Source organism: Leptodactylus fuscus, chromosome 2 (assembly GCF_031893055.1).
Source record: "Leptodactylus fuscus isolate aLepFus1 chromosome 2, aLepFus1.hap2, whole genome shotgun sequence".
NCBI classification, from domain to species: domain Eukaryota; kingdom Metazoa; phylum Chordata; class Amphibia; order Anura; family Leptodactylidae; genus Leptodactylus; species Leptodactylus fuscus.
Window position 1 is genome coordinate 251,455,551 of NC_134266.1, and position 25,348 is coordinate 251,480,898.

The window sequence follows — 25,348 nt, forward strand, 5'->3', positions numbered from 1 at the left end:
GTGGCCCCCACACAGTATAATCTGCTCCACTGTGACCCCCACACAGTACAATCTGCTCCACAGTGGCCCCCACAGAGTATAATCTGCTGCACAGTGGCCCCCACACAGTACAATCTGCTCCACAGTGGCCCCCACACAGTATAATCTGCTGCACAGTGGCCCCCACACAGTATAATCTGCTGCACAGTGGTCCCCACACAGTATAATCTGCTGCACAGTGGTCCCCACACAGTATAATCTGCTGCACAGTGGCCTCCACACAGTATAATCTGCTACACAGTGGTCCCCACACAGTATAATCTGCTGCACAGTGGCCTCCACACAGTATAATCTGCTGCACAGTGGTCCCCACACAGTATAATCTGCTGCACAGTGGTCCCCACACAGTATAATCTGCTGCACAGTGGTCCCCACACAGTATAATCTGCTGCACAGTGGTCTCCACACAGTATAATCTGCTGTACAGTGGTCCCCACAGAGTATAATCTGCTGCACAGTGGCCCCCACACAGTATAATCTGCTCCACTGTGACCCCCACACAGTACAATCTGCTCCACAGTGGCCCCCACAGAGTATAATCTGCTGCACAGTGGCCCCCCACACAGTACAATCTGCTCCACAGTGGCCCCCACACAGTATAATCTGCTGCACAGTGGTCCCCACACAGTATAATCTGCTGCACAGTGGTCCCCACACAGTATAATCTGCTGCACAGTGGTCTCCACACAGTATAATCTGCTGCACAGTGGTCCCCACACAGTACAATCTGCTCCACAGTGGCCCCCACACAGTATAATCTGCTGCACAGTGGCCCCCACACAGTATAATCTGCTGCACAGTGGTCCCCACACAGTATAATCTGCTGCACAGTGGTCCCCACACAGTATAATCTGCTGCACAGTGGCCTCCACACAGTATAATCTGCTACACAGTGGTCCCCACACAGTATAATCTGCTGCACAGTGGCCTCCACACAGTATAATCTGCTGCACAGTGGTCCCCACACAGTATAATCTGCTGCACAGTGGTCCCCACACAGTATAATCTGCTGCACAGTGGTCTCCACACAGTATAATCTGCTGCACAGTGGCCCCCACACAGTATAATCTGCTCCACTGTGACCCCCACACAGTACAATCTGCTCCACTGTGACCCCCACACAGTACAATCTGCTCCACAGTGGCCCCCACAGAGTATAATCTGCTGCACAGTGGCCCCCCACACAGTACAATCTGCTCCACAGTGGCCCCCACACAGTATAATCTGCTGCACAGTGGTCCCCACACAGTATAATCTGCTGCACAGTGGTCCCCACACAGTATAATCTGCTGCACAGTGGTCTCCACACAGTATAATCTGCTGCACAGTGGTCCCCACACAGTATAATCTGCTGTACAGTGGTCCCCACAGAGTATAATCTGCTGCACAGTGGCCCCCACACAGTATAATCTGCTCCACTGTGACCCCCACACAGTACAATCTGCTCCACAGTGGCCCCCACACAGTATAATCTGCTGCACAGTGGCCCCCACACAGTACAATCTGCTCCACAGTGGCCCCCACACAGTATAATCTGCTGCACAGTGGCCCCCACACAGTACAATCTGCTGTACAGTGGTCCCCACACAGTACAATCTTCTCCATGGTGGCCCCCACACAGTACAATCTGCTGTACAGTGGTCCCCACAGTACAATCTGCTCCATGGTGGCCCCCACACAGTATAATCTGTTCCAAGGATGGGTGCCCAAAGAGAGGGCTCTGAGTAACCTATGGCACAGGTGCCAGAGGTAGCAGCCATCACAGGCCTATCATGTGGATAGGTCTTCAGTATGAAAATAAAAAAAATTAATTGCTGACAAGCCAGGACCGAGGCAGATCCAGAAGGTTATTGGAATTTTCCTGTAACATGTATATTTCTTGAAGTCGCACACACTCTTCCTAATGAAAACCTACTGTCTTAGTCATGCGGTCGTAGACACACGCAGCCGGCTAAGCTTCCTAATAACAAGAGAGATTGCGTTCACCACATAACAAGCAGCGAGGCCGAGAGACACCACGTGGAAGAAAATACATACTTTCAGCTATGGCCAATATCCAAAGAGCTTATGGTCAAACCACAGTTATCAAAACCTTCTGCAGGAGCCAAGTACAAAAATACTGCGCAGCACCGCCATAAAGCGTTCCCATACAGATTTCCATTCTTATATTCCAAACCTCTAAAATAGCTGAGCGACCAGAACAAATTCATGAGAGATCCCACGTCAGTAGACGGCGCGCCGCGGAGGGGGATTTTAAGGTATGAAATAGCAGAAATGAGCTTTGAAGGCGGCCACAGCCATCAAAGCCAGAAGCAATCATCGGAAAGCAGCTCGACTAAAGCGAAAGATTGCGTTTCCCTACATCGACTCATTTATCAGACGTTTCTGCAGGTTTTTCCACATGAATTATTCCCTAAATTGACTTAGCCTTGGTTCAGTTATAAGCAGAACATGGTTGTTTGCCTCCCCTACTGTACGAGAGACCTCACAAAGTAAAAGTAGTCACACCGGCGAGGTACAGCCGATGCACCAAACCTCCTGCTTGCAACACACTACATGGACACAAGTATTGGTCCCAGCTCTTAAAGGGGTTTGTAACATTGAAAAGATGGGTCGTTCCAAAAAAAAAACTCAGCGTGGTACTGTTATAAGATGTGGCCACTGAAACAACACTCCTCCCTCGTAGATAGTCCACCATCCTCTCTCAGCAGTAATATTAAAAAGTGGAAGTGTTTCTAAACCACAGAAAGTCAATTATGAACTGCCGGACTATGTAAAGTTAGGCCTCATGCCAAGTGTGCAGGCCAAAGGGGTTCAGAAGCTCCGGTCCAGTATCTTGGAGCATCCAGCTCCATGCAAACGAAGCGGAATGGAACAGAACCCCCCATTGAGATCAATGTAGCACGAAAGGTGTTAATATAGCCCATATACTCAGTCGTGTGTACAAGGCCTTAAAGTGGGGTCAATGAATGCCAAGAAGCATTAAAATCTGGTCTGCAGAGTCCAAACCATCTCCGACATTATCAATGCAAAAACCTCGTTGAGTGATTCATGGCATGGGTTTCCATGGCCAAGGAACTATATACAACTCTTACATCAACAAAGACAATGCCAAATGTAGCGATGTAACGTACAAGGCCACCACTAGACTTTGGAATGTTCTCTATCTGGTAGTCTGATGGACTAGTCTGCGTTTGGCGAATGGCAGGAGAACATTACCTACTTGACTGCATCGTGCCCGCTGTAAAGTTTGGTGAGGGAGGAACAACCCAAGCCTAAATCCCTTAGTTCCAGCAGACCAAGATATTTTGGACAGTTGTTTGCTTCCAACTTCGTCGGAGCATTGACTTAGTTCAGGAACATCTAGAAATGGTTGCTGGGTTTGGTGTAGAAGACCTGACTGGGCCCCTTACCTCAAGCCCCCTCTAAAACCTAGAATGGAATTGGGTGCTGGTGTCTGATCTCACAAATGCCCTTCAAAAATTTCCACAGACGCGCTCCAGAATCTTGTAGATCTCCCGGAAAAGTGGAAGCTGTTTTGTGACATACTGTTTCAGGCCATACCATTGCTGTGGGTTTCTGGATGTGAGATCTTCCACCATCAATGGTGTGGCTGGGAGAAGTCACCCAGTATGGCCAGCATTAGCCACCAGCACTAAGCAGCCATTGTTTGGTGTAATTGGAGCCAGTGGTAGATGTTCTGAACATGACATACCATCATCATCAAAAACATAACACTAAAAGTGAAGTACTGAACATAGGTCTCCAATGTGCTAAAGGTGGAGAGGTCTTAAAGACTCCACTGAGTGACTGCTTGTAATCCTTCGTGTCATGTAATCAGAACGCCAAGTGTCCTATTTTAAGTTGGTCTCTTCTGTCACCATTGTGTCAACAGTCAGACATTGTGATCAATCACAGCCAGGCTGCCTCTAGTACATGGCGGCAATTCTTCCAAGAACTGGTTTGGTCGCTTCTCAAGTTTGTGATGTGTGTGTCTTAAGTTTACCTTTGTGCTACTGTATCAGGTCATAGATTGTTATCTTGTACATCATGTCAGGGTTATCTCAACATCTCAAAATGTTTCGTTAAAAGGGAGTCTGTCACCAGAACCCAACAGATCAACCCAGCCCTGCAGATAGATAGGTTAGGGTCACCAGAACCAAGCCTTGCAGATATATAGGTTAGGGTCACCAGAACCGAACCTTGCAGATATATAGGTTAGGGTCACCAGAACCAAGCCTTGCAGATATATAGGTTAGGGTCACCAGAACCAAGCCACGCAGATAGATAGGTTAGGGTCACCAGAACCGAGCCTTGCAGATATATAGGTTAGGGTCACCAGAACCAAGCCTTGCAGATATATAGGTTAGGGTCACCAGAACCCAGCCACGCAGATATATAGGTTAGGGTCACCAGAACCAAGCCACGCAGATAGATAGGTTAGGGTCACCAGAACCAAGCCTTGCAGATATATAGGTTAGGGTCACCAGAACCGAGCCTTGCAGATATATAGGTTAGGGTCACCAGAACCGAGCCTTGCAGATATATAGGTTAGGGTCACCAGAACCAAGCCTTGCAGATATATAGGTTAGGGTCACCAGAACCCAGCCACGCAGATATATAGGTTAGGGTCACCAGAACCAAGCCACGCAGATAGATAGGTTAGGGTCACCAGAACTCAGCCCTGCAGATAGATAGGTTAGGGTCACCAGAACCAAGCCACGCAGATATATAGGTTAGGGTCACTAGAACCCAGCCACGCAGATAGATAGGTTAGGGTCACTAGAACCCAGCCACGCAGATAGATAGGTTAGGGTCACCAGAACCCAACAGATCAACCCATTCCCACAGATATATCAGTTAGGATCACCCGAACCCAGCAGATCAATCCAGCCCTGCAGATAGATAGGTTAGGATCAGCCATCATAGGCACCCATGATAGCCTATAACACCAAACTGAACTTCCATATGACATAAAAAGCGCATGTTCTATCCGTTGAAGCGCTCCAATATTGGAAATCCCACTTTTGCTATGACATCACTGAACCAATATTTAAAGAACGAAGTATAAAGAAAGAGGCTATAAAGAGGAGCGCTGCTGCCACAGGAAAGCAGTAATCTGGCACTGGGGATACTTTTATACAAAAACCATATTAACATAAATTTCCTAATCCAGTAAAAAATTTGGATCTCAATGGATTACTTCTGCCCCCATATACACTGTGTGCATACGGCGTGACTCACATGGGTCCTGCCCTTACTAGGGATCTCTTCTAGAACTTTTTGGGGGATTCCAATGGGTTACATAAGCCCCTGTATACTGATACAATGACAACCATTCGTGGAACATGTTGGGAAGTCGTTTAGACATTTACTGCTTATGAAAGCCTTGCTGTGTGCACAGAGCCTGACTAAGTTGGGTCATGCCTTTCCGTTGGGTGTATGGAGCCCTCTGAAGACTTGTGAGGTATATGCCAACGATTGTTACCCGTATACGGCTGGAATGCTCTTCTACATGGCCGAATACATGTAATAGTGAATTCCTCATAACACGTTTTATAGTGAATCCAGGGAGGAGTCGACCGAAGTGATCACACGTCTCCTGTTACACAATGGCTGGGTGCAGAAACCTTGGCTTAATAAGTAAGTCGCTCACAATAGGCCCGGATTAGAAGCTGTTGATTCTAGATTAGTGATTTATAGTATGGTCAGAAGAGGATCAATGGTATAGCGGCTTTATAGACTCTAGATAAGGTTGTCCGATCCACAAATATTGATTCTGGATAAGGCATAGGATATTTTCATCCCTAGCATTGTGCACGGTGTATATAACATGTGACAGGGCTCGTAACCTTGCACTCTGGTTAAGTCGTCTTAGCAAGTGGTTAAGAAACGTGGAATTCTTATGATGACAGAAGATCAAGTGCAAGGGCCATGTAAAGAAGACAGGACATTCCTGAAATTGCAATGCTGAACTGAACATATAGCATGGCCGACAGTGACGTGCAGTATATACTAGATTGTACAGAGATATCACGTGTACTGAAGATGTTCACTGAAGCAAATCAATGGGTCCATGGAGGCAGGGGCAGCACATATCACTTTACGTGGCATGTGCACACGTTCAAGTCCATGTCTCTCTCTTATACTACAGCTGACCGTACACATTCAATTTAGTCATTGAGCCAACTGCTATCACTTCTAACATCTCTCTGCACATGCAACCTTGGTTGGACCCTGTTCTTGACAAACCCCAGTGATCAGACCCTTATACCCTATTCTTCAAACAAGGCTTCCCAGTTTGCCCACGATCAGCTGTGATCTATGGATGACCTGATACCAAGTGTGCAATTTATCCACAGTGCCTCCACAGGAGAGATAAAGTATTACACTTTAGATCCACTACATTTATGGTCTTGAATTTGGAGCTCCCTATTATTAATTTGTTGGACTTTCTAGGCCAGCTGTACGTGCCAGTGACGGATGGAAATTTTACTTTTTATTAATGGTTACAATATAAATGATACGACTTCGGAAAGGAAGTGCTGCTGTAAAGCAAGTCATAAAGTAAAGCGCACCCCGAGCCGTCCTCTCCTACATCCTCTCCACAACATCTGTGCACTAGGATAAGACATAAAATAGCTTTTGTGCTTGAAATGTAAGTTTCCACAAGGATTAGAGGACGAGGCTGCCAGCTGGGAGCTAGAACAAAGATCACAATCGGAAGGGCATAGGCTCAAATTGCTCTGTTCAGACTCCAAAATATTCTCCAGAGCTCTTTTCCCCGAGCTGTCACTGCACAATAACAACATATCCATAGAGCCGGGCCAGGCAGCCCATAACTATAATGGAGATGTACAGATAGATGCATTGGGTTTGTAGGATATAGATGTAAGGCTGCACAACATTTACACACAATTCTGTGACTCGTTTGTTCATTGAGATGATCACGGATTATAGGGACAAGGATCAGGGTTACTAGTCCAATGGATTCATCCATGGAGGTCTATGGCAGACTGCAAATGAAAGGTGCTTACTAAGAAGGTATAAGGCTAAAAAAGGGGTTATGAGATTGCAAGATCTCTTATTTTCTTCAGAAACAGTGCCTCCCTTGTCCAGAGGCTGTGCCTGGTATTGCAGGTATAATTGTACCTAATACAAAAAACAATGTATGTAATATCATACAATGCCAGTGCTAGGGGTATTCCTGCCTCAAGAAGTGATGACATATCGCTCAGGACACACCATCAGTATATGGGTCATGGGGGTTTGATTTGAGTATAAGTACCCATGTGACCCCATAGCAAACCTTGTAATGAAGCCCAATTCTCCCACAACCACCTTAACGTGAAAAAAAACGTAGGATTATTTTGGTCTCCTTTACACAATGGTATATTGCACACAGTGATGTCACAGTACAGGGATAATACACACAGTGATGTCACAGTACAGGGATAATACACACAGTGATGTCACAGTACAGGGATAATACACACAGTGATGTCACAGTACAGGGATAATACACACAGTGATATCACAGTACAGAGATAATAAACACAGTGATGTCACAGTACAGGGATAATACACACAGTGATGTCACAATATAGAGATAATACACACAGTGATGTCACAGTACAGGGATAATGCACAGTGATGTCACAGTACAGGGATAATACACACAGTGATGTCACAGTACAGAGATAATACACACAGTGATGTCACAGTACAGGGATAATGCACACAGTGATGTCACAGTACAGGGATAATACACATGGTGATGTCACTGTACAAGGATAATACACACAGTGATGTCACAGTACAGGGATAATACAGTGATGTCACAGTACAGGGATAATACACATGGTGATGTCACAGTACAGAGATAATACACACAGTGATGTCACAGTACAGGGATAATACACACAGTGATGTCACAGTACAGGGATAATACACACAGTGATGTCACAGTACAGGATAATACACAGTGATGTCACAGTACAGAGATAATACACACAGTGATGTCACAGTACAGGATAATACACACAGTGATGTCACAGTACAGGGATAATACACACAGATGTCACAGTACAGGGATAATACACACAGTGATGTCACAGTACAGGGATAATACACACAGTGATGTCACAGTACAGGAATAATACACACGGTGATGTCACAGTACAGAGATAATACACACAGTGATGTCACAGTACAGAGATAATACACACAGTGATGTCACAGTACAGGGATAATATACACAGTGATGTCACAGTACAGGGATAATACAGTGATGTCACAGTACAGGGATAATACACACAGTGATGTCACAGTACAGCGATAATATACACAGTGATGTCACAGTACAGAGATAATACACACAGTGATGTCACAGTACAGCGATAATATACACAGTGATGTCACAGTACAGAGATAATACACACAGTGATGTCACAGTACAGAGATAATACATAGTGTACACGTTGGTAAATGAATGCCGCCCCTATATCACCTTTGTTTATACTTTACATAAATCTTTTTTGACAGGGAAAATCAAAGTCGGCTTTTGTTCACTGTAAAAACACTGAAGCCAAAAGTAAGGAAAGAAAGGTTTCTTCTACAGGGAATGGAGTCTGGACTTGTTCGGTGTTTACAGTCTCTCGACACTTCCATAGGGGTATACTGGCGAAACCGGCTACGAATAGGACATCAACTCCCAACCCGGCCAATATCTGCCTGAAGTCTCCATGGCTTCGTACATGCTGGTAGGCCAACTGGCTTGGGCAGACAACAATGGGAATGAATGTATTCTCTGTACAAGAGATGTCTTGGTAGGAACACAGCTTTGTACAGAGATGTCAAGGAAGATTAGGATCAAGTTTGACTCAGTTATTGGGGAAGCGTCAGGGATCATCACACACTAGATGGTCGGCCAGTACCGCCAGAACCATCAGATTTGGCCAATGGGGAAATTTAATTTACTTTTAATGTAATTTATTGCCAGGTTTCTCCATAGTATAACTAGTCGCTGGGGACAGAGGGGGCAACTTGTGATCAGCTTATTGTCAAGGGACCCTTCGGACAAGTCCAAAAGTGGGATCCTCCATAAGGCAAGCAAAGGACTCACCTATAGAACTATACTATGGCTCTGTAAACCATCACATTGTATGAAGCCATCATACAACATCCCCAAACGTCTACATACAGCATCACGTAGTAGATGATAGCCTTCACCAGGGCTTTGCCCAGTGATTAAAAAAAGTGTGTTTTGTGCTAATGCTTTTTGTGTAGTGCAGCGGCCTATTAGCTGTCACCAAACTTTCACTACATAAGTCACTTTTACACTGCATTGTACTGGATCCACTTGGTTTGGTGACTTTGGGTACTAGATATTTGGTTTTCCACTGCAGAAAGTACCGGCTTCATGGCTGGCTGTAATCACAGTAGAAAAAAAAAATCAAAAAAAAAAAAAAAAATCGCAAAAGCGGTCCAAAATGAGCAGAGATGGTTTGGCACCATGCAGTGGACAAGGGACAGATGTCACATGGTGTCTACTTACTGGCTCCATGCACATGGCCCAGCAGGACTCCCAGGTCTCCAATGGGCTTTGGTTTTCCATTCCTTTCTTACTTTTATATAAGTTGGTACATAATCCAAAGTACTTGTGACTCGTAGGAGACACAAATGAGGTCCAAGCACGTCTCCTAACTGGAAATGTGCTGCAGACAGACTCAGCGGCTCTCGGCCTCCTACCTACGGGCGAGTTATGAATGCCTGGCACACACATTGTTTGGCTTGACATTACATTTATGCCTTTTGTAATGAGATAAATACACACAGCTGAACGGGTCACCGAGGCACAATGAGGCTCTTTAAAACCTTCTCTCTTTCAACAAAGAATACACCAATTGTTTCAGGCTCGGAGGGAAGATCAGACATCCAGTGTAATGTGACTCCTCAAACACAAGAGATTGTACAAGCCGAGAAGCTATTCATGTAGAAAGCGGGTACAGGAGACACTGTCATGCACCTCTGATGTGTCGGATGCACAATTGCTCAAGTGGCCATGTGAGGTTTACCCAGGAACAAAGCCATTTATTTCCACTGCTCAGCAACTTGTGCGGAGGAATGTGGAGAGCGACATACTAGCGGTGGCTTCACTTCATCTTCTACACATCCAGGGGTCTAGCAATGAGAAGCACAGCATGTTCCAGGCAAGGGGAAAGACCCCCTCCCCATTTATAGCGGATGATGACTAAAGTACTAAATTATAGGAAATGTTTGGGTAAATTATTGTTGCTATAGGCAGAGGAACCGGCTATTAAAGAACTATTCAACCTTAAAGTAAAAATAACAAAGTGGTTAGTATGGGAAGAATCAGGACGTTTGTATATATATTATATATATATTAGGTGACTGTTGGCCAAGTCTACTGATTTCTGAGGAACCGGCCAACTATCAAATGTGTATGAAGATGTCTGAACCATCCCACAGATGTCAGGAAAAAGAAGGCGCCAGCTGTTGGACTTCAACATGCACCATCTTCTGTTCTCAGGAGGGAGAAGCCGCTATCAGAGGAGTCTGAATCCATAGAGCGTCTATTGTATATGGGGTATGGGAGGCCTCCAGACTGTTGCCTGATGTTTCGTTGTTGGGGGAGATAAGCCACTACCAGGGAAGGCTTTCTCTTCTGTTCCTGGTATGGACACAGTTCGTCTAAGCATGCATGTATGCTGTGTATGGCCAGCTTTACTCCACTTTCCCTATTCAGGATTAGAGATGAGTGAACTGATTTGTAACAAGCCGGGTTTCTTAGAAGTTTCCCAAAATCTCAGGTTTGCTCAAGCCCCAAATTTTTGCTGAGACCCAAATACAGGCTTCACCGGTCCCCACTGTCTGTTGACGTCACCAGGGGGCCATAAGAGGACTAAAGTTGCCCACGAAGGAGCACAGGAAGGGAGTGCGATTGTTTTTCTGCACCTTCCATGGTCCTCTGCTTATTATACTTAGGGGTCTAACCAGACTTCAGAGGGTGGCCAATATTTACAAAAGAAATCTGGTAAGATTTGGCCATCTTTATTCAGATTATATATGCACACTGGTTGAGTTCAACTTGCATGTGTATTAGGGGATAGGGAGGATTCATTGGCATAGTTTACAAGACAAAAATCTTGACCTTTCTCCAAAGGAGAATGAATAATTTTTTCCTACTTGGAGACTCCACCACCTCCAATGTTGCCACTTACAGCCAAAGTTCCTCTATTCCTGTCTCCAATCAGACCAAAAGCAGAATTTCCCTTAAATAGGACCTTTCACCATCTCCACCTAGTCAGTATCTGGTAATAGTCGCTTGTTCACTGATTCCAGCACAGCTGGAATTTTCTCTCTAGCCCCCACCGTTCCTGAGCAACAAGCGCAGTTAGTTTTGATGCCTGATGTGCTATTAAGTCTCTGTAATGTCAGGTGGGCAGTGGGGGTGTGATTCAGAGTCACAATCAGAGGCAGCCAGTGTCAGTGCTCAGAATCACACCCCTTGTCTGCTCCTGCCTGACACCGCCCTCCTGACAGTACAGAGACTAAATAGTCTATCAGGCACCAAAACTAACAGCATTGATTGCTCAGGAATGGTGGGGGCTAGAGAAAAAAATCCAAGTGCCTATTAACTAATTATTATTAACTATTAAATAGCTGGAACTGGTGAAAGTGATGAAAGATCCTCTTTAAGTGACCTGGTACAGGAACTAATCTGAGATTGTCACATCACAAAGTCAAGATGACCAGAGCCTAGGTTCGGACTGGTCTACCAGTAACAAGGATGCTCTGGTGGGCCCTGGTTCAGACATAGTAATAGGCCACAAAGGCCCAGCAGAAGAAACAACCACTTGTACCAATCACTTGTCTCTAGGGTCTACTTCTAATGGGGTGGTTCAGAAATAACGTTATATCTTATTGATCATTAGTCCTAGGTGTACAATAATCATATTACGTATACAATCCAATTACGGACGTATACATATTCTATATAGACTGAGGGTCGTTCTCAATTCCTCTGCTGGGCCCAAGAAAGCACAGACAGATACTGCTGGATTCTTATGTGCATGTTCATACTATATCCGCCAAAACAAAACCAGAGGCCATCTGGACTGGGGCTAACACCATGTATTACGTGATACTGCAGACTCCCTAACAATTCCGGGACCGAATTCTCACAAGCTGGATATATCTGTACATTACAATGTATACAGCAGCTTTCCATCACATTACAGCAGTAGAGAAGAAAGTGGCAACTCGCAGTGCCAGTTTTTGTCAATGGGGACATCTAGCTGAGTCTATGTGGAGGGGGGGGGGGGGCAGAGATTTTTACAAATTTGCTGCCGTTCAGAAGAATAAGCTGTAACCGAGACTGTCTGCGCTGCACAAATAATATTTCCACAGGCATGATGGAGGGATAAGAAAGGCAGCGGACTCTGAAATTGATGGCTGAATGTATAACATTCTTCTAAGCCGGATCTTTGATCACGCTGGGATATGTGAAAACCTAAACACACCCATCAGTTCCCCCATCTGGATGGTGTTTTCAGCAGCCCTCGCTGTCACAAATGATTTAGGGACTCGGATGTTAACTAAATAAGTAATGGGTGTGCGTTCAGGGTGATTGATAATTTCATTCTAGAAAGTGCCGTGTGGGATTCTGCTCCACAATAGCTCATCAGTACTAGTTGTAACAAAATCGCGGCCCTAAGTACACAACCATCACCTTCAAGGAGAGAAAAGGACTGTGCACCCCCATGGACATGGGAACATCAGGAATAACATGATGGTGCGGATATTCCTAGGAGGCTGGGGTAAAGGGGGAACATGCTCCTACGCCACCTTTTGGAAGGTCTCTCCCTATAGATCAACGGCTGATTTTCCAGAAACCTAGTGATATGATTGGAATCAAAGAGGACCTTTTACCCCCTCTACCAAATCCAGTTCTTAGCATCTAATAGGTGTCACTCTACTGATTCCAGCACAGTTGGGATTATTCCTCTAGCACATACTTTTCTGGAGCAAATGGTGCTGTTAGTTTTAGCACAGTTATACTCTCTACTGTCAAGTGGGCGGTGTCAGGCCGTTTCAGACAGGGACAGCCCACCTGACAGTGGGAAAAATTTTGCTGAAAGTAAAATTATTGCTCAGGAATGGTGGGGGATAAAGAAAAAACTGCACCAGACTCAGTGGAGTGACAACTCTTTCAAGAGGCTGTGCAGGACTTGAAAACATGGCTGCTTCTTCTCAGGAAGTGACATAGTGTCCCTTGGTCACATGGCAATGCCATTTCTCCATCCAATTAAAATGAATGAGACTGAGCTGCAGCATGGCCATATGACCAATGGATAGGATGTCACATTCTTTGAAGAAGAAAGCAGCCATGTTTTCATGTCCTACACAAACCTTTTAAAGTCAAGTCTGAAAATCTCCTCCAAAAGGAAGCAAAACCCACCCGCAGATACCCATTTTGGGGTTATTGCCCCTCATGAGTATAAAACATGGTACTGGTAGTCTAAGTGAGGGGTCATAGCCGTGGGTCAGAAGTCCTTCCCCCAAGACGGATTTATTTGCATATTCCTTTCCCAGAATTTTTAGCAGTGTATGTACAGTCTAGAAGTCCCTTCACACCATAATGGGCAGATGGCCTGTTCGCACCCCAGTCCCATTCAAGTGAATGGAATTGAGCTGCCATACCGAGCACAAGCACTGTACAATGCGTGGCGTTGTCTGTGAATGATATGGTCTCTTCACTCCAGGTGTTGGATCTTTGCCGATCTTTATTTGATCCTTAAGATGGGTCATCCATTAATAAGCCTGGAGAACCCTTTAACAAAGGGATGATTGTTTCATTGATCAGCCTAAACATTTTTCTCCACAATGACCTTTACAGTCAATGTGTCCCAGGTGAAGGATGAACAATCTTTCTTGGAAGATTCTTCTAAGGAATTATTGGTGGACGAAAGATCTTTTGTAACAAAAAAAAAAAAAAAAGTTTCAATATGGCCGACCACTCCAGACCATGACCGTGATCATTGTGACTTAAAACGGTCTGGGGTTACATTTCATCCGACAATGTCCATTTTCATGAGATTTAGCATATTGTGTGTGATATAATGGGAAGAGAAAGTCCGCGGAGGAAAACTCAGTGAACTTTCTCTTCAAAGCGATGCGGAAAGAACCGCTGCGTGATCGCATTGCGGTTCTTTCCGCACCGCTTTGAAGAGAAAGTTCACAGAGTTTTCCTCCACGGACTTTCTCTTCCCATTATATCTACGGAAAAGCTGCCGGCATTTCCGTAGATATAATTGACATGCGCAACGGCTTTGCAAATTGCAGCGTGTCCGATTTCTTCTGCAAAGTGGGCATGGGATTCGCATGAATCCCATCCCCTTTGCTTGCACTGTACAACGCCGCATTTACGTCCCATGGGGCCCCGGCCTAAAGGAGTTTTCTTTCTCAGTCCATAAAATAGTCTTAAAGGTAAATAAGGAATGTGTTTAGCCAATGGGGGATTTCTCAAGCCTGAGTGTAAAGGACTCTTATCTACCATTACTGATAAGTGGAGCAGTATGCGCCCTGTGCAAACACATAGTGTACAGGCTCCTCAAATACAAGACACTTGAGAAGTGACCCCAGGCTGTTACCTCTCCGCTCGCTCGTCTATGGAAGTGCTAAATCCACAGAAATGTCTATATAAAACTGAACACGAACTACAGTTAAAGGGGTATTCATAGACTTTTATGGCATTTACACTGCGGGGCCCACACCTATGTCAAGAAGAAGTCATATTTACCAAACTGACTCTCGGGCGTGGTTTATGTGGCTTATAAGGTCGACTGTAACTTATATATACTATGCTATACGATACGATATAATAGTACTACATTGTGTCAAATTAAAGGGAATGTGTCCCCATAAAATAATCCACTTTCTAAACCCAGTTTTTAAGTTAAAGCTGCTTTCTGTCCCCAAATCAATCTGTTGGGGTCCAATACCCAGACCCTTCACAGATCAGATGCTAAAGGACAGGCAGCACATAGTTCTTATATTTAAGTAATAGGAATAGCGAAGCAGCCTCTCCATTTCATAGTGGTGGTTTTGGTGCACTGCAATACCATAGGAGCAGCGCTACCCAACCACTAGCAGATTCCGGCACCCAGCTGATCTGTACAGGGACTAAGAATATTTTTAAAGGCACATTTTTGGCACCCTCTTTCCCCATCTGAAGACCCCCAGCTGCCCCTTTATTTAGGAAATCACTTGGAGCCTAAGATTCTAGGTCTTGATCACACAAGTCTCAATTATTACTTTTTATTACTATTATTATATAGTGCACCATTAATTCCATGGTGCTGTACATTATTATATTAATTCCATGGTGCTGTACATTATTATATTATTTCCATTGTGCTGGACATTATTATATTAATTCCATGGTGCTTTACATTATTATATTAATTCCATGTTGCTGTACATTATTATATTAATTCCATGTTGCTGTACATTATTATATTAATTCCATGGTGCTGTACATTATTATATTAATTCCATGGTGCTGTACATTATTATATTATTTCCATTGTGCTGGACATTATTATATTAATTCCATGGTGCTTTACATTATTATATTAATTCCATGTTGCTGTACATTATTATATTAATTCCATGGTGCTTTACATTATTATATTAATTCCATGGTGATATACATTATTATATTAATTCCATGTTGCTGTACATTATTATATTAATTCCATGGTGCTTTACATTATTATATTAATTCCATGGTGATATACATTATTATATTAATTCCATGTTGCTGTACATTATTATATTAATTCCATGGTGCTTTACATTATTATATTAATTCCATGGTGATATACATTATATTAATTCCATTGTGCTGTACAATATTATATTAATACCATGGTGCTGTACATTATAATATTAATGCCATGGTGCTGTGCATTTGAGGGTTTACTAACAGTACAGAAAATATACAAAAAAATATATTGCTAACAGTGACCGACTGGTACAGTGGGATGGAGGATCCTGCGCACAAGGGCTTAAAATCTATAAGGACATCAGGAGATAAAATTATGGGGAGGGAAATTTTACCGCTCAGAAATGGGCAAATCCCCAGCTACATACACGTCGAACCACAAAAATAAGTCGGGTTCCCCAAACAAATAAACTAGGAACCAAAAAATGGGTTCTAAGAAAAAGCAAAAATTTCTTAACTTTCATTCTTTTTTACCAACGTTTCCTTTAACTAGCAAGTGCTAGTTTGGTCTTTCTACAAGGGGGTCTCTACCGTCCCCTCCTCCGGAGAAGGGTAAATGTTTAAACCAGTCTCTGTTTTCAAATATGTGAAAACCCAAGGCAGTGAATAAAAGGAAGACGGGAGATTTATTGCCAGCTGGGTAATAATCAACTGCTACTAGTTCTTAGAATTTCTGATCAAAGTCTTAATAAACTCGCTCCACTCTATAAGCCTTTAGCACAGGAAGTTCATGCCCCTTACAAGTGTTCACAGGCAAACAAAACACTTGCCAAAGTATCTCAGTGTTACAAAAGACTTTGTTAATTTATGGGGGCCCCACAGGCATTAACACTTTCATTTGCCACCAAAGCACTTGAAGAGGGCTTACAAATATTTGCCTCTCCCTTATAGACTACTAGGGGTTTTAAAGGTTGAAATCTAATCTGTGTGCGCCCGTCCTGTAATATACACACACATCTGTTGGAGACAAGTTACTTACAATGCCGCGATCGCAGCTTTCTTGAAAAAATATTTCACAACTAAGATCTAAGCTGCCGGCTATAGGGGAGAGCCAATTTATCAACTACGGGCTGCTTGGATCAACAATGGCTCTTGTAAGAGTCAACACAACGAGGGATGAGATGTTCTAATAGGGTGCAGGGTTAGAGAAGTCCATTAATGGTGAGAAGACGACAGGGTTGTCCGTAAGAGATGGAAAATGACGCAATTGGTTAATAGATACAGAGCACAGTACACATGAGCACAATTTTGGACGGAATTGAAAAGATACATGAACTAATGTGGAATCAAAATATAAGTGACGGCCAAATCAAATAAATTAAAGGGATTCAGAAAAATTTGGCAAAGTATAGTGTAAGGGTAAGTTTACACTGGGTTTTTTGGTCAGGATTTTGAGGCCGTATCCGCCTCAAAATCCTGACCAAAAAGGCGGCTCTCATTGAAATCAGTTCTTTCTTCTGGGAGCCGATTGCTCTGGCTCCTGGAAAAAGAAGCGAGATGCTCATTCTTGGACACTCCCGACTAGGCCCATTCATTTGGGCCTAATCCGGAGTGGAGTGCGTGACTGGATGCCAGTGCAGTGCACCGGCATCCAGTCGCAGCTACCCATATTTTGGACTGGAACCTGAGGCAGCCTCCGCCTCAGGTTCCGGTCCAAAAAAACGTGTGTAAACTTACCCTAAGCAACCGGCCTGCCGTGAATTAAAAGCCCAGGTTGCATATAGGGGACACGGGGATGTTCCCTGTGTGCCGCCAGTGCAAGGGCCCTTTCATTAAATGACTAGGGGCCACAGAAACACGGGCTACAAAATAGGACAGGAATAGGACCTGTTCTATCTGAAGCGGCACATACTGTGTAAATCACGGTTGTGTGTACGGGCCAATGTAAAGGAATAAATCGGTGTGCTATCTGTAAAATACACGAGACACTGACCCACACCACGGTCATCTGCAAGAGCTCTGAGATAGCAAATCGAGCAGTACTTACATTGAATCCTCCGTCACTCAAGTGTCGCTATGAGTGAATGTTGATAGGGTTACCTTGACGGAGGTTACATGGAACCTGACCTGGGATAGAGCAACTGAAAACATCTCTATGCGTCACCAGCAAGGAAAGTCAATCTAATCCACTTTATTCCTTGCTTTATTCGCAGAATCCCACAATCCCGAATGTTTGCTGGCAGTGCATGGCCCCAACCTATTCCACCTATTTGGAGAATGCTCCTTCTTACTACTATTCTGGAGTCAGGTGAAAACCGTGATTTGTCAGATTCTAGACCTTGAACTCCACCTGGTCACAACGGCCTATCTACTCCAACACAAAAAGGATGGGGAAAAGCCTCACTGTGACGTGTCCTCTAGATCCTTTTTGCAGGCAAATGCTTGATTACTAAACATTGGCACCCACATTATGGAGATAAGCTCTATTCAAGTGAACATGGCTGAGCTGCAACACCAAACACAGCCACTATACAATGCAAGGCGCTATGCTCAGTAGGTAGTGAAAACGTCAAAACTATCAGTATCATAGTCCTGGACAACGTCTTTAAATTGAAAGGCGAGCACCATATACATACATACATATATATATATATATATATATATATATATATATATATATATATATATATATATATATATATACACACACACACACACACACACACACACACACACAAGATACAAATGAGCTTTATTAGCATTACCAAGGAATAAAACATTTGGTGTTGTGGTGTTGCCAAAGCAAAAAGAAAGTATCTGATGTGCTGTACTTACATTGAGGCTCATATGTCGGTGGGGGGTCTCCACAGGGGACGCACTCCATGTCTTGAAATCCACCAAGCTTTGTCTTCCTATAGAATCTACAACACACAATGTTCATTTTCATGAAATTTTGTTTTTTTTTCCATTCTTTTCTTAGAATTAACCCTTTAATTCATTCATTCCAGTACATACAATATTTATTACATTTTCCAATCACAGTCATTTCACTTTGAAGTCCATGTAGCATCTAAAAAAATAAATAAATACAAATCAGAAAACCAGCAAAATTCTCTGTATATTGGGCTACAATCAGATCATCTCCCAAAAGACCAAGGGATTGGACAGGCTGAAACCTAGCGTGCCCAATCCTTCTTATTCCTGACAGCCGATTACACGGTGATTGGAGCTGCCGTCACACACCTTCCATCTTTATCTATACCTGCCAAGATCAGTGAGTTTGGAAGACATTTCCTTATTGTGTATGGTCAGCTTAAAGGGATTGTTTCCTCACAGGAGATGTCCTTGTGTCCTGCTCCTGGAATCCAGGGTAGTCACATTGGGGACTTTATTCTGAAAGAGGTCACTGCAGGGAAAATGGCCATCTTTGTATTACATAGACAAGCCCCAACGGGATCTGCTCGTACAGACACTCCTTGTTTTGGCTTGTTCTCTATGATAAGCATGGATATGGGGTCCCTTCATAAGGCAACTCCTTTAGGCTAAGGCCCCACATTGCAGAAACGCAGCTTTTTTTGTTGCAGATTTTGCTGTATTTTTTGAGCCAAGGCCAAGAATGGCTCCAAAAGTAACGGGAAATATAGAGGAAGTTCTTATACTTCTCGCTTCTGCTCAATCCACTCCTGGCTTTGGCTCAAAAGACCGCAGCAAAATCTGCAACAAAAAAAGCTGCGTTTCCACAACATGGGGCCACAGCCTTAAAGAGGTTTTTTTGTGACTTGCAAAAATCCTACCTCAATTGTATAAAGTGCTTTTATGTAAAACTAAACAGCTTTTTTTGTGGCCCTTGATGTTCAGGGCACACGGCACTTGTGTCCCCTTCTGCTTTGAGCGGCGCAACACTTCTCCAATCTCCCTTTATACTAAAAAATATTAGATCGCAACTCACTTGCAATCTTGGGCTGTTAATTGGGTTGCAATGACCCGCTACCCCATCAATCCCCTCCTGATTCACCTCTTATCCTCATCATTACCCTCCATGTTCACCTCCTATCTGATCTGTCGCTTCCCCCATACACTTTCTCAATGCGTAAGGCCCAGTTCACATCTGCGTTGGGGCCATTCCATTATAGTCTAAGAGGTCGGCGTGTTTCCTTAGGTGGATAGGTTTCCGTTATGGGGGAGGTCCCCAAGCGGACTCTCCAAAAGGAAACCCGAATGTAGATGTGACCCGGGCCCAAGGAAGAGCCAGTCTTGCTGCATCCTCTCATGTTTCCCACTTGCATAAAACAAAAACCTAAAGATGTTCTCAGTTATCCTGCCATGAGATTGTTCTGTAGCGTGAGATTAGCGTGTAGCATGTAAAAACAATTGGCGCATTCCTGACAACATGGCTGGTCTGAGTTACTTCAGTCAGGCATGGTCATTGCAGCGTTGGAATGACAACAGAGAAGTCTGTGGACTTAACCAAGCAGAGTGGAACAAATACTTCAGAATGTGCCGAACACAACCATAACCAGAAAAGCCTACAAAGAGCTGAAAAATGATCCCGAGTAGTGAGAGCGAGTTACAAGCGTGCCGAAAAATAAATGAGATTTCATAGTATTGGTAAGGAATGTGAACAGAGACCGGCCAGGACACACGTCATGTCACTTCTGCACAATATAGGAAATTTTCATTCCGAACAATTTTTCTAGTCCAAACATTGGCTAAAAGTTATGAGTAAAGCAGAAAATGCAGGGCAAACACTTTGTAACATGGGCTCCGGAACGTTAAAGGGGTTGTCCTCTTCTGATGTCATCAGACCCCAATACGAAGCGTATCATAGGCTGAACCCACTGCAGGGGAAACAAGTATTACGTTTCCCAGTAGTATCCCAGTAGGAAATGTGGACCATTACACGGTTCCCACTGAACTCAATAGACTGCCAAGTCCTCGTCTGCTCTTTGTAGCCCCTCTTCAGTCCTCCTAGGGGGGCATTCACACAGAGGAAGTTGGCGCTGATTCTGGTGCGATAACTTGAGTCAGAATCGACGCGGAAATAAAGCCCCCCATTGACTTCAATGGGTTCCATTTTCCACGCGGAACCCATTGAAATCAATAGGAGGCTTTTTTCCCATTGAGTTCAATGGGTTCCGCACGGAAAACAGAACCCATTGAAGTCAATGGGAGGCTTTATTTCCGCGCCGATTCTGACACAAGTTATCGCACCAGAATCAGCGCCAAAGGCGACCAAACACCTTCAATAGATGTTAAGCAAATGCTTGTTCAGACAACAGGTATTCATTCAGACCACCATAGAAATGCTCACCCAGGCAGGTTACACTAGGTTCCCAACAGCGCCATTTATTCCGTTATTTGGGTTCACTGGGGGACCAAACAACCGAGAGCCGGACCACTAAAACAGCAGTTACTCATGGACACTGGTGGACCCCATTGACTATAATATGATCCATCAGGTGTCCGACGTTTCATGTTTTCTCTCCACCGATTTTCGGCAGTTTCTTTGTTGGGGACTCCGATGCAGATGTGAACCGCCAATGTCCTTTCCAATGTCCGGCCAAAAAAAAAAAACGGTTTCCCCGCAGAGAGGCTACAGGCGGACACCAGCAGTTTGCTTTTATAACCCATTGAAATTAATGCTCCACCCGAGGTCTAGAAGTTTGACCCCCAGCGTCGGAAGAAGACGTGTGAAGAGGCCGTTCCTGAAGAAGATGAAGGCGGCGCTGGAGAGTTCTCTCGCAGCATTGGGGACCGCCCCCAGTGCTGAGAGAGAACTCATTTGCATACCGACAAAAACTGGGATTTCTACTGAACGGCGACAACATCTAAATGTAGGAGAAGAATAGTCTTTCTTAAAGGAGTTGTCCCATCACAAGGATCCTATCTACCTATTTATCTAGTTTATGTGGATTTAAGACTTTTCCTAAATGCATTGCTTTATCAAAACTGCTTTGTTTGGCCGCTATCTTAATTTATTCACTTCATTGTTTACACTCAGTTTCTATGGCCCTTGGGATTATCTGCTCATTTGTTAAGTGATGTAGCTGCCTGTGCTGGGGAGGGGCTGGGAGCAGCTCTGAGCTGTTTGTGTCTTTTAAGTAGCGGAGCTCCGGGATTTCTGATCTCTTATTAGTCGGTTTAATTGAATTTGGCAGATAAGGACTGAGATAGGGAGTCCTTACCTCTGTATATAATGCAAACGGACTCAAATCCAGCTCTGCTACATCAGCTTCACACTGTGGTAATTAATTTACAACCAATCCCGTGCAAGTGAAACCCCGCCCACCAGTGTGCCGAGAGAAGCAGGAAGTGAAGAGAGCACAACAGCCTGCAGGTTAGTGAACAAGCATCATGAGGAATACCCCTTTAAGGCTATTCCTACATGCTAGTCACATAAAAAATGTTCTAATGATAGGATCCCTTTAAGAGAAGAGACAGGTAGAGTGTTAGTTAAAAAAACAAACAAACACTCCATCTAGAATTCTGCATGCTTCCCATCACTGCTGTATGATGAGAGTAGTAGTCACGACATGAGAACTGATAGTAACTCCTTCTGTACGTCTCTACTTAATGATACCCCATGGCAGTGAGGGCCTTGCGGTAAAAGAGAGGCCTAAATGTGTTTGTTTCGACACAAAGGAAGATGGAATTAAGAATTCAGGACGAGTTCCTCGCTTTAATTGAGAGTTCCCTTTTTTAATTCATTAGAAAAATATTTCGCTCCTCTCCACTGTTAAGAGGGGTGACGCTTAGAGGTTTTATACCGTGTGGGGAATTCATTTAGTGTAGACAGACCTCTGCAGTGGCCATTGAAACGCAGAGGGGCTAATGAGGAGTAACCGGGCCCGTCTAAGCTGTATTTAATTGATCTACGCTTGTCAAAATAAGGTATTATATCCAGCAAAGGACGATCACTCAATACCCACTCTACAGGAAAGAAGGGGGGACAGATGAGAAAAAGATTGGGAATCCAATACAACTCATCCTTAAAAAAAAATGTGAAAAAAATTGCTGAATGTGACATATATGACAGTATTATATGTGGAATTAAAGAGGACCTGCCATCTCCCCTGATATGGTAAGTAAATACTCCCTATAGTCCCTTATGCTAAGTCCCCACATAGTGGACCGTAGCCAAAAAGCATTGTGGGGAAGAAGAACACGGCAGTTTTTCCCGCAGGGTTTTTCACTGAAAATCCACAGAAATTTCCTCTGCTGACTTTCCGTTTCGGTTATACCTGTATGGACTTGGGTCTCCTTTTCAATCCCGTATTGGCCAAGCCGGAAGTGAAGTGGCTCAGGAGACTACTGCAGTGACTCAATGACACGTCGGGTACTGGAAAGGTCATTGCTAATACTGTACTGGTACCAAACATGTGACCCTTGAATCCAATGATTGGAAACAGCAGTCCCCTGAGCGCCTTCACTTCTGGACTAGTCAATACCTGTACCGGATGAAACAGGGGACCCGATGCCGTAACCAAAGACTGGAAGTAGGTGGCTATCGCGGCTTCTTTTACTTTACCTCATCCTGGCCCATTTGTGTTTTCCAGTTTGCCTTGAACACCCCTTTACACTCATCCAGTTATCAGGATGCACGAACAATGCAGCGCCAAAGAGTGAAACTGTGATTTATCCATCTATGCTGTATAACATAGGGTGCAGAATATAAAATCTAGTTCCTACCCGGGTAAGCATTCTCCGCACACGGCATTGGCAGTCGGCGTGCAGTTTGCTTTCTGGTAGCGGTTGACGGACGCACAGTCCAGGCAAGTCTTGCATTTCTGGAAACCCCAATCTTCCTTAAATCGATTCGGTCGACAGGGCAAACAGTGTGCGTCCTCTCCATATCCAAAACCGCATTCCTAGGAGGGAAAAGCCATGACAGTCACAAGAAGGGAATCTCCATGATATTAGGTCTATGGCGCACTATTAGCTGCAGTCTATGTGACTCCGGACTGTACACACAGGACATAAAGCACATATTACATATCCTCCATTATTATTCTATATTATAAGCACAACAGTTTACCTCGGCCATTAAGAACGAAGGCCGCAAGTCTCTGCCATAGTGAGGATCATCAAAAAAAAAAAAAAAATCCCTTCGCCACCTTTTATTTTCAGTCTTGGACTTGGTTATCGGATGGCAAAGGGCCAAAATGAAATAAGACGTTGATATGTTTGTCACAGTAAAGGGAAGAGTTCGTGACTCCGTCCTCTATGATGTAGAGCAGATAGACGCACATTAATGGCGGCTCAATCTGATTTCTGGCAGGACTGGCCGACCGTCTGAAGGCCTTGTGAAATTTACCAATTTCTCGCCCAATCCTTCTGTTTTTAGGAGGACAAGTTGTTTCTAGAAGTGTCTGGCAGCAGCTTATTCTTCTTTCCCCTTTCGGACACATGCACACTTGGCTGAACCAAGCAAATTTTTGATCAACAAAAATAAAATAGAAAAATCAAATGAATAAAGAAATATTAGAAAACTAGTTTCACGTACAACTTGTGGAATTTTACTGCAGCATTTGCTGAAAAATGCTTTATGGTTGTCACACCTACATTGTCTCCTTATTAAGGCTGAAGTATATATGGAAGGAAATGGTTAATAGCCCCTTCCTCCCCAATGGTGGCCACAGACATTCAATAACAGATACACGTATGCTCGGTTTAGCCAAACATGCATGTGTTCATAATCCACCCCCAAGACACCTTTAGTGGCTTCTTATCTCCTGTGGGAAGAAAGGATCAGACATGTTAAATTTCAACATGTCTGATCCTTCTTTCCACTGACATCTATCATGTCCCATACACAGAATATCGTTGACTGATGTTTTCTGTATCGACACCTTATGGCTAAGGTCCAACGTGGCGTCCCGCAACAAGAAAGTGCTGCAGGAATAACCATGGTGGAAATGTGGTTTCTTCCGTGGACTTTGTTTTAATGGGAAAACCGTAGGTATAACTGACATGGTGCGATTTCCAAAACCGCGGCAGTTTTAGAAATCCCAGCGTGTCCACAGTACGTTTTTTTTACCGCAAAATGGGCATGAGATTCGCTAGAATCCCATACACTTTGCTCTAACTGTAAAATACCGTGATTTTTTTTTTCTCGTGGCGTTTACGCCACATGAGGCCCCGGCCTTAAGGAAAAAAAAAAAGTATAAATAAATTCTTATTTTATGTATAAACTGGGTGAAAATGGTCGCTATCACATGGTTAGGCTAAGACCATTCCTGCAATGTGTGACCTTAGCCTAAAAATCGCCGTCACTCTTGATCTACCTTAGTTCTGAATGGCAAATTTGTCTATTTTGGCCGTGCCAGTGGATGAATAAGGACATTTACTATGGTGGGTTCCTTGAGTTGTTACCTAGAGCCAAGTCACTGAAGAGGTCTTGATACAAGAGGCCGTAGTAGAGGTTTCCATTAACCATTGATTTTTGTAGATTTATGTTTTGTCAGAGGAGTTTGCCTATGTAGAGGGCTGCAAACAGGTGGTGTTGCATACATATTGGTAAGGGAACGGAGGCGGGGTGGAGGGGGTAATTGGCTTTCT

At 43.9% G+C, this 25,348-nt stretch overlaps 1 protein-coding gene across 1 annotated transcript in view; it reads right to left on the reverse strand.

Annotated features, from left to right (window-relative positions):
• The window catches only part of TNFRSF19 (TNF receptor superfamily member 19), a 53,762-nt gene that overhangs the window by 9,167 nt on the left and 19,247 nt on the right, over window positions 1-25,348 (reverse strand). The window contains exons 4-5 of the mRNA XM_075266036.1: window positions 23,480-23,658; window positions 18,626-18,711 (exon numbers count right to left, since the gene is read on the reverse strand). Coding sequence (XP_075122137.1) covers window positions 18,626-18,711; window positions 23,480-23,658 — 265 coding nt within the window. The remainder of the gene's footprint in view (window positions 1-18,625; window positions 18,712-23,479; window positions 23,659-25,348) is intronic.